The sequence below is a fragment of the Melanotaenia boesemani genome, chromosome 14, assembly GCF_017639745.1.
Source record: "Melanotaenia boesemani isolate fMelBoe1 chromosome 14, fMelBoe1.pri, whole genome shotgun sequence".
Lineage (NCBI taxonomy): Eukaryota > Metazoa > Chordata > Actinopteri > Atheriniformes > Melanotaeniidae > Melanotaenia > Melanotaenia boesemani.
In genome coordinates, this window is record NC_055695.1 from 28,010,707 (window position 1) to 28,026,220 (window position 15,514).

The 15,514-nt window shown below is 41.2% G+C and overlaps 1 protein-coding gene across 3 annotated transcripts in view; it reads left to right on the plus strand.

The window, feature by feature from the left end:
• The window catches only part of prdm5 (PR domain containing 5), a 42,893-nt gene extending 28,753 nt beyond the window's left edge, over positions 1 to 14,140 (plus strand). For 2 of the 3 annotated variants that reach the window (XM_042006818.1, XM_042006815.1), the window contains exons 14-16: positions 4,235 to 4,320; positions 9,946 to 10,050; positions 12,906 to 14,140. In XM_042006818.1, coding sequence (XP_041862752.1) covers positions 4,235 to 4,320; positions 9,946 to 10,050; positions 12,906 to 13,070 — 356 coding nt within the window. In that variant the 3' untranslated portion in view covers positions 13,071 to 14,140. The remainder of the gene's footprint in view (positions 1 to 4,234; positions 4,321 to 9,945; positions 10,051 to 12,905) is intronic. The other variant, XM_042006817.1, reaches the window with a different exon arrangement.
• The last annotated feature ends 1,374 nt before the right edge of the window (positions 14,141 to 15,514 follow it).

Genomic DNA, 15,514 nt, shown 5'->3' on the forward strand with positions numbered 1-15,514 from the left:
GTCTGGTGGAGGATGAATACTCTCCAAGATCCGGACCTCAACGTTATTCAAGCAGTGTGGGATCATCTTAACAGAGAATAAAACAAAAGGCAGAAACATCCAAAGAAGAGCTTTGGAAAGTACTTCAAGAAGCCTAAAGAACCATTCCTGAAGAAAACATAAGGCAATGACAGAAAACTTGTCTAATAGGGTTCAGACTTTTTAAACTGGCTTGAATTGAATAGGGGCTGGTTAGTTGGCATGCCTTCTGTCTCCCATGCAGGAGACTAGAGTTCGAATTCCCCAGAGGACGAATAATAACAGCTTCCAGTTGGGTCCTTAGGCAAGATCCTTAACGCTGCTACCTAATTAATCACTGTAAGTCGCTTTGGAGAAAAGCATCTGCTAAATGACTGTAATGTAATGAATGTGGTTTATCTTCTATATTGTACATGTTTGAATAGAATAGAACTTTATTGTCATTGCAACAAGTGCAACAAAATTACAAACTTGCATGTTTTAATACTTTCAAGAAAGCAAAAACTCCAGAATTACAAAGCAGCAGAATTTACTGACTTGGAAAAAGTCATATAAAGCAATTAAGAAAGATTCACTAAAAGCATTAAGTTCATTGTACTGTAATCACATCATTTAATGGCAAATTAAGCCTCTAAATCCACTTTTCCTGCAGCCCCGCTGATCTCCCGTATAGTTCTTCCCATTAAGATCCTGTCATGTCTGAACAAAGCCATCTGTTTCTTCATGTAAACACTGCATTTATGCTACACGTACAGTTTACACCCAGAGATAAGGTCAAAAGGGCAGAGTTCTCACTGGTCCAGACCACCAGGTAATAATTATTCCAACCACCATATTTCTGTTATTAGCAGGTTGTTTGCAGTAGATTATTTATGTTCAGAGGAATCTGGTTTTCTTCAGACTCTGTTGAGTGAGAAGCAACTTGCTGACATTTGTTCTGATATGTGCTTGAATGAGCTAAAGGCTTGGGTTGCAGTTATGTGCTACATGTGCTTATTTAACACACGTAAATCACTGCCATGTGAATTTTGAAATATTTGTATAATTAAGTCAGTGGAGCTGGCAGAAAACTAATATTCTTGATGAATTTTATGTTGTTTGCTTTATGTTGGATTAGTAAAACAGAAATTGTTCTATGGCAAGAGATAAGAAAGACTGCCGACCCTGTGGTTATTATTTATAGGCAAAAGTTAAGGTTTTTTATACCTACTTAGGAGCTTGAAGTGAGCTCAAGTCAGAGCAGCTGCCCCAAGACTGACATCTGGCAGACCTCTGGAATCTTTGAACCTATTTATGTACAGATGACTTTGTTTGTCATAACTGTGGTCATGGTTACAATCTTGTAAAGCAAAATCACCATGTACCAAATTATTGTCTGCTTCTTTGATGAATAGGGCCTGGCTGTTGCAGCTTTTAACTGCTTTTGGGTGCAGAGATGCTTGATTTATATTGAGGATTTGGCTTTGAGACACGTCAGGTTCACATGTGCAGCATGTGTGACATGTCCCAGACGCAGACATGTCTGATGGAAGGACCCTCACGGAGGCGACTTTAAATGAATTTTTTGAGGAAGTGGAGAGACCCTGGCTGTAATGGAAAGGTCAAGTGTAAAAGATGTTGGGCGTTCCTCTGGTTCATCAAAGGCAGTGTCTTATCATCTTTAGCACGCTGATATCATGTTGCCTCTGTGGCCCCTGTCGGCATGTGGCACAGGGCAGAGGGAAGGACAGTGGAGGGCCACTATCTGCCTGAACCGGAGGAAGCCAGGAATTAATTTCTGATAGACAGCGCTAATGTCTTTCAGACCAGAACCCCGAAGCTACAAAGAGCTCTCCGTAACACGAATGCAGCGCGGCAGGCAAAACGACAAAGCCCGACCATCTGCTAACCAGACACACGCACACATGCGCACACATATAGGACACACAAGGGGTGCCAAACGGATCGATTAGCAGACTAGGAGTGTGAGGACCACAGCAGGAGGTGGGGGAGACACCCAGGGTCAAAGAGACGGTGTACTGTTTCAGCACATGCTAAATCAGTTACCATCTCCACACACATAAAGCCCTGGCTCAGCGCTGCAGCCACCCCTCATAATCCCCAAACAATCTGGCTCAATCTGGAGAATAAGTGGGGGGTTTCTAGTTACAGTAACACTCAGCAGAACAGACACTCGGCCTCTCGCACATATAACAGACCAGTGATGGAGGAATGTTTGTGCATTTGTTCATTTGAGTTGCTCTTGCTTTATTTCAGGCATGCGAGCGCAGCAGAAAAAGACATGTCTATGAAACACAAGTAGTTTTCAGTGGGTTATTTGAACTGTATGTGACCACATTTATGACTGACCTCCACAATATTGAATACCATCATTTTCTCTGTTAGCATTTTCCAGATGAGACACACGTGTTCAGAACTGAAGAGTGTATAGGTTAAGTAGGTGAATTGGTGTGTAGTTATTGCGAGCCTCGGCGAAGTAGGGTGTGGTTGTCTGTGCTGGGTATTAGCTGACAATAGCTAGCTCCTGGAGGGGACGCGATCCAAGCCACAGCACACTGTGCTCCATTGCTATTAGCGCACTAATGCTTTCCCCAGGACTCCCCAAGGCTAGCGCTGGGTCTTAACCCGATACCACACATGCTACATAAGAAACTGGATTTGCTCTCCTCTTTCGCAAAACACATCTGGGATTCAGATTTTCCTGTTTGTCAACAAAAGGCCTCCTAGAGGCTGAAATTGTGCAGTGGGAGGGTGCTTGGACAAAGCTCCGAGCTGCCCTCATGCACATGGTTCAGTGTGTGATCAGGCCACATATGTCACGTTAACCCTTTCCACACTAACCTGAGGTTAGACATTTTATTACTCAGTGTCACTGCTCCTCCCTGCGCTCCTCTGAAGCCCTCTTGTGGGGGGGTTTATGGTGGGTTTAGAACCTGACTTGTATATCTGCTACATGACAGCTGTTGTAGCTTTTCTGTTGACAGACACAGGCTTTGTGGGATGTAAATACAAAGTGTCAAGATAAAGCCCTTGAACTCAAGCCTTAGCAAGTTAACCTTTTAATAAAATTGTATAAAAAATGGCCCATTAAATGTTTACTGTGCACTTTGAAGAAGCCTCCACATCTTGGCTGCCTAACCAGACTTGGACTTGATGTGAGAAACAGAACAGAAAATGTTCCTCCAACACATCAGTGTTTATAGCAGTGGGATAATATTACTCTTCTCATGTGCTCCCTAGATGGATTTTCTGTTTTAATGAGCGACTTTGCATTTCGAATCCCAAGGAAACACAGCTAATTAACCTTATTACTTCAAGGGGCAACACATCTCCCCCATCAATAAAATTACTTGCTTGCCTGTTCAACATTTAGCCACTACAGACAGATAATGTTACTGTGAAGAGGATAAGAGATTAGATAGTCGTACTGGAGGAATGAACAACTATTTGCAGCTGTAGGTTTTGATTATGTTGTAGCAGCTTAACTTACAAATGAATTCTGCAGAGCAACTCTTCTTCATGAGAGCAGAGGCTAGAGAAGATAAAGATGAATTTGAATCCCTGATGTATTTGCATGAAACAATTACTAAAACACTGATTTTATGGGTCAATTATGCTCTAAATTTTCCTGTCAGAGTCTTTCATTTCAGCACGTTTCTATAGGTTCTTACCTCACCTTCTTTCTATAGATCAGTAATCAACTGTGTGGCTCTTATCAGGCCATTGGATCTGCACATGGTAAACAGATCCATGTGTCAGTGGAGTGTTTGATTGACAGCTTGTCACTTTCTCTTTGTCGTCAGTGCTGCACTCGCAGATAGGATCTGTAAGACTTTGGCTGGACTGTTTTTGATCCGACCAGGAGAAGCCTGGTTGGTTTTAATGTGCTTCTAAACTTTTGGCTGGTTGAAGTTTGGATGGCGAGGCACTGAGCGTAGCCAACACAAGCTTTAGCTCTGCAGTGGAAAGTCATCGTTCAGACATGAACATCTCTGAGTGAATGATACATGCTACACCATCGGAGAGGTCAAATTTGTGCTAAAGCACATCAGGAAAACCATTTACAGGAGGCTACTTGTGTACATGAATGATGCTACATTTGTATTCTGTTTAAATATTTTTTGGTATTTTTGCGTATTGACTTCTGTTTTTGTTGGAGGATTTATTCATTGCGGTTTTATACGTGTCTTTAACACTAATGAGTTTCATTTCCCAGGTGAGCGTCCTTACCAGTGCCCCTACTGTGACAAAGCATTCAGCAAGAATGATGGGCTGAAGATGCACATTCGCACTCACACCCGGGTATGTTTCCTCTTTTTTTACTCATTTGTGTATCACAACTTTTTATTTCCTGTATTGACTTTAACCACAATCCTTTTTTCTATACACAGTCCAATGTTCACAGCCTTACACTGGGTACACTACCAGTAAAATCTTTAACACACTTTTCCTTGAAATCTAATGGGAAATGGTGTATCATGGCTACGTAACAGGTAGCCTACCCATTACAGCATTACAGTGAGATAATGTGCTTTATGAAAAAATGCATCATATGACAGCTACACTTAGCTGTGAAGTCACATCTCTTTTCCAAACTTAAAACGACTTAAAACAATCAGGAGTTTTAGTTCAATGTGTTGACATTATAACACCTACAAAGAATATTGGATCCGTTTTAAGCCATAATACGCCGAACAATACTATAATATAATACTATAATGACGACAGATTCAGCTTGTTCAGTTGTGCGTGTTCCCGCCATGGACATCCGCGGTGAGCGAGTGTTTCCATCTTTACCTCCCTGGAAGAGTTTAAAAACACTCTGGTTGGCGTGTTTTCCGATGCGTGACCTCTCTGCTGACGAAAGTGTGATTACCTGTCTGTGCACACTTGTGTATGCACGTGGCATCAGGCAGGAACTCACAGAGCAGCTTTTACATGCCATCATGTAAATCAGATAAATAACAGGTTGTTTAGTTTTGAGGACAAAGTATAACGACTTTGGAATTTCATCACATGTGACACAAATGTTTACTCTCACGTAAGGTTGGACTGATTCAAATTAGGTGGTCAGAGTTTGAGATGATTATGAACACACTCAGTCCTTTTTTTGGCCGTTCTTTATTTAATTACGACTAGATTTAACACAAATGTTAAATCCAGTCAGGAAAAATCTGGGAAGGATAGATAGAATGAATTACTTCATTGATCCTCATGGATGATGTATTGTTCGAGACAACAGAATAGTGAATCATGAGTATAAAGTGCAATATAAAGTCCACACTGCAGTCCATTGATTGGTCAAAGGAATCACCACTTCTCGAGTGGAAGTAAGAGCAAAGCAGAAAGAGCACTATATATAAATTTGCTATGGATTTTTGGTTTAAAAACATGCTAAGAAGAAAGAACAGAAGCTGCTGGATGTCAGCCATTCTTGTCCTTTGTTTCTGTGTCAAGCTCTTCTCCATTATAAGGAAGGAGGAGGAAGGCATTGCGCTGCTATGATATCACGCATCTATCAAATACATACACATCTATCACTGTCCGGCTGATATTCTGCCTACCTTACCCCGTATCCTTACCAGATACGGTTAGCTGTTTAAATACAACAGTAATCATGGTCTTACCAAACCAAACTTCATCACACTGTCCCATCTTGAGCCGGACCCCTCGATGGAAACGGGGCTACACTGAACTGGTTAGATTCATCTTTGTTGCCCAAGCAGAAAATTTGTCTTAGAGTTCTTGAAGGAAATTACACTCATCTCACAAAGTGAGAAAACTGTGACTAATCCATGTGGAAATATGTAACACCCCCTAGCCATTTAATTATGAGGTCATTCATGCACTTGCAAGTTCTTTTGCTAAAGTTCACAGTTTTACATTTTATTCATTGAGGAAGCAGAATGCTCATACAGAAGACTGCTCAGTTAGTATTTAAAGTAAATATCAAAGTAAAGAGGCGGTGTTTAGACTGGAGAAAACACTGGACATCATGAGTTCATTTCCCCACATCGATGTCTATGAGCTCTTTCTGAGCTTTCTGACATTTGTTACTTCTGACGAATGCAACTTATTATGTGTTTTATTATAGATCTCCATCATGTTTATGCAGCAATGACTGTGACTGTCATGGCCTGTCATCGTAGTTCATTACAAAGATCTGTTCTCCCTTAATGCTGTCCAGAGTACAGCACTCTGCTGCATGCGGTGTGTTGATAGTGGAGGTATGTCTCTCTGTAGAAACAGGCAGGTATAATTTTCTAGTATGCTGCTGATTAAACTGACCGATGTCTTGTTCTGAATGTTCCCAGATCTGCTTTTGCTCACATTGCTCTGAAATTTTTACTGAACAGTTACAAACAGCAGAGCCAGATGAAGTCACTGTGGAGTAAAAAACTAATGTCATTTGGCCAAAGTAGCTGCAGCTCACCATTAACGAACAGATGATTTGAGGTGGATGTGATTGGAGTTTGTGTGTTTATACCAGGAACCACGGCCCTGGCAAACTTAAAAAGCACAGACATGAACTGCCAACATTTTGGATGTTTAAAGTTGTAAGTGAATGTAGTTAGTAAAAGTAAATGAATGTGTCTGTTCTGTATGGTGGAGGGAAACATGTCTCATCATTTGTTCGTGGGAAAGAACATTGTAAATGTTTTTTGGCCCAGGTCTAAGCTTATTTGAAAAACAGATTATATGAATTAGTGTATAATTTTTTAGGATTATTTCAAACAGCACATGTAGCCCTAAACTATGTAAAATGAACATGATAGTGGGTCTGTTGCTTTATTCAAGTGATTAAAAGGAAATCAGATTTTGTAGTTGTGGTTAGGCTGTTGTAACATTTACAAAACCTTTAGCAACGAGAACATTAGCCACGATTCCTGAAGCCTGTCTCCATGTTAATATGACATGCTAATGTCTTCTAATGAGCAAAGAAATCCTGCACTGTTTGATGCTGATCAAAGCATGATGAGGGACTTTCCACCCAGCTTCCTTATAATATCCCACAATGTGTGGATGCAGCAGCTAATCTTCTGGTGCATTTGCTGCCAGTGTGGATTCAGCCCGGGGCACCATGTTACAGCAGTGTTTTACGCTACAGCACCACCTCACACACCTGCAACTGGATATCAGCAAACTGGTTGATTTGGACATGCACCATGCCGGATTCATTAAAAAGCCCAAGAGAAGAAAAAAAGAGAGAAAGAGACAGAGCAAAAGATAAAACAAGAGTCAGCAATTGACTGACATTTACTGGCCGGAGAGTCCTCAGAGAAGAGAGGTTGAAGATGGATGCTGAATCAGCTCTCGTTAGTCCTGCTTCCCGTGTGCTCCACCCATGTGCCGCTTCCTTGTTTTTCCAGCTGTGAGAGCATCTCCAGTAAATAACCTCAGGCTGTGAACTTCATATGTAAGGAGCAGCTTTTGTAGAAAGTTCAAGTTGATTTTTTTAAAAAAAATTTTATTTTTGTTGTTGTTGTTTTACTCATTTAACCAAGAAAGTCTCCAGTCTTTATGCATGGCAACAGTTTTGAGGCTAATAGAAATGCATTTAAACTAAAGTGAGGAAGCATATTGTATTCACTAACTTGAAACCCATAAAAATACATTTGTTTTGTTTTGTTTTTTTTTTTTTCAAATTTATGAGGAAATGAATAGAAGCCTTTTTTTTATTATAAGGTAATTTTATTAAAAAATAAAATCTTATTATTATTTTCTGAATTTACAACATGCTTCCAAGTTCTGTGATTATGATCAAGGACATCCCCCATGATGAGTAAGAGGTATCTAAAGTACTGGAGGATGCTGCTTCAGGACAGCAGTGTCAGAACATCACTTTTCACAACAGATACTTCATAGAAGCGCAATTTAAATGGAGTAAGTTCATGCTATGTACTGTGGGAGAATGCCAACCCTGCGCAATAGTGACACCAGAAAAGTGCCAAAAGTGATGTTGAAAACGAGACATGGGTCGTGGTCATTTCTTACTGCAAAGTTGAGTCGAAAATCTACAATAAAAGGATGAAAAGTCCAATGTAGTTAAACGGTCATGCTGTATGATATTAAATAGCATTCTTTTTGCTTTTCATTTGCTTCTTGTAGGTAAAAAGGAAGGTCGCAGAACTTGTATCTCCAAAATTCAGAAAAAACAGAGCTTTTCTTTTCCTTTTTAGTGAATGCAATCCACTTCCAAACCAAAGCATTGGACAAACTAAGCTAAATTATTTTGATCATTAGTCAGAAAATCACCAGGGGAAGACGTGAAACTTAGAGCCAGAGATGTCCTGAGGGTTAATGCAATCTCACTGTGGTACTGAAGGAAATGTCAGCAGGTTCCGCTGGGAAACCACAACTTTTCTCACAAGATAAAATATTCCAATTTATATTTAAGTGAAGGACTGGCCATCCAGACAGACTAACACTACCCAGAGTCATGCTGCCAGCTTGTCTAAAAATCATTTTAAACCTACTATGGGGCTGCTTGTTGCTTTCGAACTCCTGCCTGAAGGCTAATAGAGCGCAGGAACTTCCTGCTTGCATGCTGCTTTACAAATACCTGCATATCTAACATGTCATATGAGAAGTTTGGTGGTGCTGGAGCGAGTAAACACGACGCCATCCTCGCATTTCTAGATGTGCTCTTTGTAGAGAGTGGTCAGACTCAGAGGAAAGGTCAGGTCACAGGTCAGAGGGTGAACAGCTGAAGGTCGCCAGGTACAGATGTTCGATGTTACCAGGGTCACTGCGATGCATTCTGGGTATTCCCCAACACTCAGTCTTCAGACCTTTAAACCCTAACCCCTCTCAGGTTTTTGTTTCTTTTTTTTGATGGTTTGAGATGATCCCCATCAAAGCATTAGGATTTAAGTTTGAATTAGCATTACACTGATCAGGACAGGATCCGTTTCCGTAGGGCGGGTTTCTCTCTCACACACAGAGGGCCTTATCACCATTGTCCCTTCCTCTTTATTCTGTCACATGCACACAAACAGTTTCATCCTTAAAGCTCCTCACAGGCTTACATGCAGTGAACCTGATCTTTACCTCCTTTTGTATCCTGAGTCACTGGGCACTCCTTGCCCAGCCCACACGATAGCGCCTTTCCCAGGACCCTTACTTCCTGCATTCACCCTGTTCCCATGACAACTAAGCCTAAAATGGGTAGAGTCTCTGCTATCAGCCAGACTTGTCAAAAACAGCATCCCACTGGGAAGCAACTCCTCACTATCTCCTTCTTATTTCTCCTCGAGTCTTTCAGGTGTCAGCATTGTTTCCCCTCAGACTGAGCAGCACACGCCTACCGTCAATCTTCTTCATCACGCCTACTGTACAAACACACACATGCTTGGAGATTTTTGTTAAAATACACCCACAGTGAGCAGTGAGATAGTTTCCTTGGCTGGCTCTGAGACAGGCCTGCAAAAGGCACAGAGGAAATGTTCTTTGGTAAACTGATGAGGTGTGGAGACAGAGGATTGATATTCTACAGCCCCACAGTGCCAGTGCACTGATACACTTTCAAAGGGATTTTCTGTTCTGTGTTGTCCTTACTCTTTTTAGGAATCCATGTGTTTTTGATGGCCTCTATGCCGGCCATTTCCTCCCAACTGCAGGGCCTGTTCAGGCTTTCCTTCCATATCTTCATAAACGCACTGTTATGTGAAGAGGGACAGAGAGAGGGAAAGCATCCATGTGTGAAAGTGAATGTGTGTGCGCTGCAGGGGTGCTTCCACATCTTGTGCGTGCCTGTTTGTTTTTCTCTGCATGTTCACAGAAAACACGTGTGTGTCATTACACTTTTTTTCCTCCAGGTTTTGTCCATATGTGATGAAAAATGGAGGGATTATTTATTTGTTTTAATGTAAGTTCTGCTGCTGTCAGAAGAAGCGCCCTTTTTAACGCCTGCATGCGTTTCTGCAGGAGAAACCGTATAAATGCAGCGAGTGCAACAAGGCCTTCAGCCAGAAAAGAGGACTGGACGAGCACATGAGGACGCACACGGGAGAGAAACCTTTCCAGTGTGATGTGAGTCTATCGCTGCTCTATTTCTAAAACCATTCTCAACTCCAATCTTACTTTTCTTGCTTTTTGTCTGCATGAAAATGTGACGGAGCTCTGGCAAGAGGCCCGATGCAAAGCTGAGTTAGAGGCAGATAGTGATCTGAATGGGCTGATCTCACGTAAACACATTGAGAGGATCAGAGGGGATAAATCTCCCTCTGCTTATAATACTGCAGAAGTAATAATTACTCTCAGAGACCGAGCAAGGAACACGACAGAATCAGCCGTCTGTGTTTGGAAGTAACTTTTACAAAGCTGAACTTCATCACCCTCGTTGGAAATTAAAAACATGTTGCAGCTTTTTTTTTAATATTTGAAACCACAACTGTGTTTTGGAAAAAGCTTTAATTGAAAAACAAGTTAAATGAAAGTTTTTAATGTGGGGATAAAAATAAAGCACAGAGCAGTCATTACAAGTTAATACAGAGGACTCAGATCGCTTTGTCATTAAATTTTTAGTTTTAACATAAAGCAGCGTTATGATGGAGATGGAGAATGATATGTGATGTAATTAAAGGTTTGTTTGAAATCTGAACAGGAAATTAGTTATGATAGTTTCTGCCTCTGATTTGACCTGATCACCTATACAGTTACATAAGCAACTTAGTCCTTTTTGGAGTCGTAACACTGTCAGATCTGAACACAGATGTTTTTTATATTCAGTGTGACTAACAGTTTCCAAGGACATCATTATCTCTGATGTCCATCATGAATAAATTTAGCAGTCTGCTTTGAAATCTTTGAAAAGGAAAACTTGTGTAAATGTCCAGGACAAACTTCTCTTCATAGTGTTTTATTCCCAGTTATCATTTGGAAGAGCAAACAGGTGCTGCTATTAGCCAGATGTGCTGATTTGTTGGCTGTGATTTATTAAAATGTAAACAAATATAGGTTAAAAATATGGGGTCCAAGTTATTTACCAGCTGGATTCTCATGAGGTTACCAGATTACCACAGATCCGTCCTGCCAGGGTTTGAACTACAAAGTCAAAGGGGTTCAGAAAGATGTGAAAAAAAGAAGTGAATGTAAATTTAGAAAGAAAATATTCTACTCATATGTAAAAAAGTTTTATCATTGTTTAAGGTTTCTGCCTGTTTTAAAGAAGACTTGAGGCTCTTGTGGATGTCCACTGCAATTGTTTTATTTATTTCTTATTCCTCTGCAAGGCTAGGACTCTAGGGTACAGTTGAATAATTAACAATATACTTATATATACTTGATCTTCTAGGCGTGGTGGGAATTGATGTTGGGGGGTTGAGACGACCCCCAATATAATGGGTGGGAAAACACTGGTTTTTATTAAGTTTATGGGTGTAGGTTCCTGGTTCAGAATAAAAAAAGATATATATCGTCTGTTGGGATAAGACAAAAAAATACATTGGGATATCAGTTATAGGCCATATCGCCCAGCCCTAGTTGGACGTGTTGTGTGTTCAGAGATGCTGTTCTGCAGACTTTGGTTGGGACCAGCAGTTATTTGACTTCCTGTTGTCTTTCTATCATCTCCAACTAGTCTCTCTGTTCTCCTCTGACCTCTGACATCAACAAGACATTCTGGTCCAGACAACTGCTGCTCACTGGATATTTTCTCTTCTTCAGACCATTCTCTGTAAACCCTAGAGATGGTTGTGTGTTAAATCCCAGTAGATCAGTAGTTTCAGAAATACTCAGACCAACAACCATGCCACGTTCAAAGTCACTTAAATCCCCTTTCTACTTCATTCTGATGCTCAGCTTGAACTTCAGTAAGTCCTTTTCATCATGTCTACATGAGTAGATGTGTTGAGCTGCTGTCATGTGATTGGCTGATTAAATATTTGTGTTAACCAGCAGTTGTACAGGTGGACCTGATAAAGTGGCCAGTGAGTGGATGTTTTATCATAATTATATTTTATATATATAATTATAAAAAAAAAGTGGCTTCTGCCTTGTGTTGTTAAGCAGAAAACTCATCCAACTGTAGAAAATCATCTGCAGTTGTTGTTGGCCACAAACATCAGCATCCCATTTATTGTCAGTGAAGCGTCACCAAGAAGTGTCACCCAACAATATCCAGCATTCATCTGGATTCTTTTCCTCAGCTTTGGAAGTGACACATTCATGTAAATCATTTGACCCTAAACTTTTTGAGATAATAGAAATCACACATGCATTCTGTTTTGGTCTTTATTTTGAGTCAGACATAAAGGATTAAAATGTTGCTGAAGCATCCAGTAACATCTGGGTTTACAGTGAGACGCTGAGGCCCCGTCTCTCATCAGCTCCTGTCACTGTTTCAGTCACAAAAAAACTTAAATGTTTTCCTCACTCTGGTTGTGAAATGTAGGTAGCTGAGCCATGTACAGCAACAACAGATCAAAGCAGATGTCTGCAGAAAGTTACCTTAAAAAACTCTTCTGTTTTATGCTGTATAACCACAGATGTATGCTGTCAGTTAGAGTTTTTGAATGTAATTCACAGATGGAGGAAAAGAGGACTCATGCTGTGATTCTCCAGGCTTTATGTCAAAACTGAGCACCAGCCAATGGCGGATTATCCTGATTGATATAGGGGCGAGGAGTCATTTGTACAGTATAAAATGGCTCATTTAGGATGAAAGTTAAAGTTGCACGCAATCCCTCCCACTTCTGGTTGGAAAAAGAAAAAAAAATAGCGAGGATTTCTGTCACTGTGTGTCTTACTCACCCATCAGTCTGCGCCTGTGATAAGCTCCAAACACTACAGCCAGCGGGAGAATCTGATCAACACAGATTTACATAAAGCGTGTTCATTTACTGCAGTTATGACTTTAATGACCCAATATTTGTTGTGTTTTGAAGGTGTGTGACCTGTCGTTCAGCTTGAAGAAGATGCTCAGCAGACATAAGCTGACACACAACCCCAACCGGCCAATGGCAGAGTGCCAGCTGTGCCATAAGAAGTTCACCAGGAACGACTACCTCAAAGTACATATGGAGAACGTCCACGGGGAGACGGAGAGCTAAAGCCAATTACAGGCGCACAAATGAGATTCCTCAGATAAGGTTTAGTCTTGTGCTTTATGTACCAGTAAAGTACATACATACTGTATACACAGATGGATTGATAGCAAAAATGTTGCTATTAACGATAGATGCTGGTAGAGAATGGGAAGCATTAAGGCAAATATTTTAAAACCAAAACAGATTTTACATTAGTTTTTTTTTTCATCTTTCTGTTTCCACATTGTTTTTGATATTAGAAACAAACAGATTGCCAGATACGTTGGATCGGCCTCCGGAGCCGCTGTGTCTGCTCACACAAATGTCTAAGGTTTCACCTCCAGTCGTCTCGGCTTCTTCAGTGTTACTGTACATCATGCTGCCTCCTCCTGATGAAAACCTTGCTGAACATTTGTGGCAAAAGTCCAAACATTTTTTAAAGTGTTAAATTATGTTTTAGTAGCAAACTATACATGTAACAGTGTTGCTGATCTGTAGATGGAGAACTCAAGACTTTAAAACAGCAAGCAGCTCTGTAATCTGAAACAGATCACAAATTTCAGCTTTTGTTTACATGAGAGTATAAACATACTGTCGTTAGTCTTTCATGCAGCCTTTTTGTACATCAACTTGAGGGAAAGGTAGTTTAATTAGACCTAAATTTTACATGTTTTTTTCTTTTTTGTTTATGTTTGGGAAGGACTGTTGATGTTGCTGTTGGAGCTTAAGATGTATGGTTTTAGTTATTCAGTCCTTTCCCATTACTTGCTGTATGGAAACCAGTTGAGCTAAAAGGATGTTACTGTTTCTTTGTCACACTTTTGTGGACAAGTACTGTCTCTGTTCATTTTCATGAGTAATTATTGAATATGTTTTCATAAACAACACCTGGGCTGTTAGTCCGTACGGTCTGTGTTTACATCGTTTTATTTTAATCATTGCTCAATACAGAATTTCATGGATTTCATTAGAAAAGTCATTTTGTCCTCTTCATTTGCTTCTTCGATCAGAACCCACATGATTAATCCTCATTTCTCAGCTGTTTATTCCACATTTGGAAACTGAACTGTCACTTCCCACTTTTAGTTTTTAGTTTTTTTTTAAAGTATTAAACCACATCACTTTACCAAACATCCACTTCCTCCTGTTGCTCTAATTTTGTGCATGTGAACTGTTGACATCAGGGGGAGCCAGGAAAAAAAATGGCTTTGAGAGTTGATTAAAAGCATTTGGTTCTCGTTGTTAATCTAACCTCTATTCTTAGGCTGGCAGTGTGATGGGGGTGAAGGCTAATTAAAGCTTTTTTTCTCTCTCTCTGAGGCCACAGTCACCACTCGCCTGATCTGTAAAGCCACACACTAAAGAGCGCCTCTGATGGTTTCTCTCTGTGGATGCGGGGACTTTTTCTCACGTCCATCCCCCACAGAGACTCTCCGGTATCTCCGGATTGAAATCTGTGAGAATCTCATGATCGGTGGACTGCAGTGGGAGGGCTGCGAGTTATTCTCATCGCAAGGGCTGCTGTTCAAACCCGCTAAATCTTGCCATGTGTGATTTAAGCTTCCTTAAAACATAACTGTTACAATATGTCTTTGTCCACATTTTTAAGTGTGCACTGTTTGTTCAACAGTTAACTCATTTTGTCTTTGGCTGTTCAGCTCGTGCCTCAGAGATTAAAAACTGCAGGATGTCTCAGGGATTATGTCAAGCTTTGAGAGGAGGATGGTTAGCGATGGTTTGCATGTGGCCGGGTTAACCTGCCCTCCCTCAGGAGCTTGGTTCACCGCACTGGCAGCGCAGGGCGCGGCCTGAGCCACCCGGCCCTGCTGAGCCCCGGTCTGCCCACCGAGCTTGTGCTACCAGCCGCCTGCTCTTTAGTGGTGAGCCCTGCAGGCCATACTGACGCACTCTCAAACACAGTGGCATTTATGATGCATCTTGTAAACAGTAGTGGAAGTTGGGATTTGCAACAGTGGGGTATTATTGTCTACCACATATCAAAGTAAAGTGACTGACAGGGCGGACTGTGTGTGACGATGCCCCTGCTTCTGATTAGCGCTCTGCTTTCTGAGCTTGTCTTCTGCAGCCGTGCACTGCCTTCCACCATCCACATCTCCATGCTCTGTTCCGTTTTAGTCTCGCAACATTTCATTTTATCATGGGACTTTCCCAGTGACACATTGTTATTGCCCCTTCGTTTCAGTCACTCTTTTCTTAAACCCCACGTTCATCCCTGCCTGCATGTGTCTCTCCCTTCCTGATGGGTGTATCATGCCAAAGCTCCCAGTCAATGTGTTTCTAATTACATGTTTTTACTGGAAGCCCCAGTTTCCTGTGTTGCCTCCCCATTTGTGAGTGTGGGCCAGACTGGGCCCCGACCAGTGTCCACAGAGCCAAACGCCAGCCCCGCCCACTGCACAGGAGTATCATTACCACGCCAGCCCGGGTTTATAGGCAACCACTGTCAC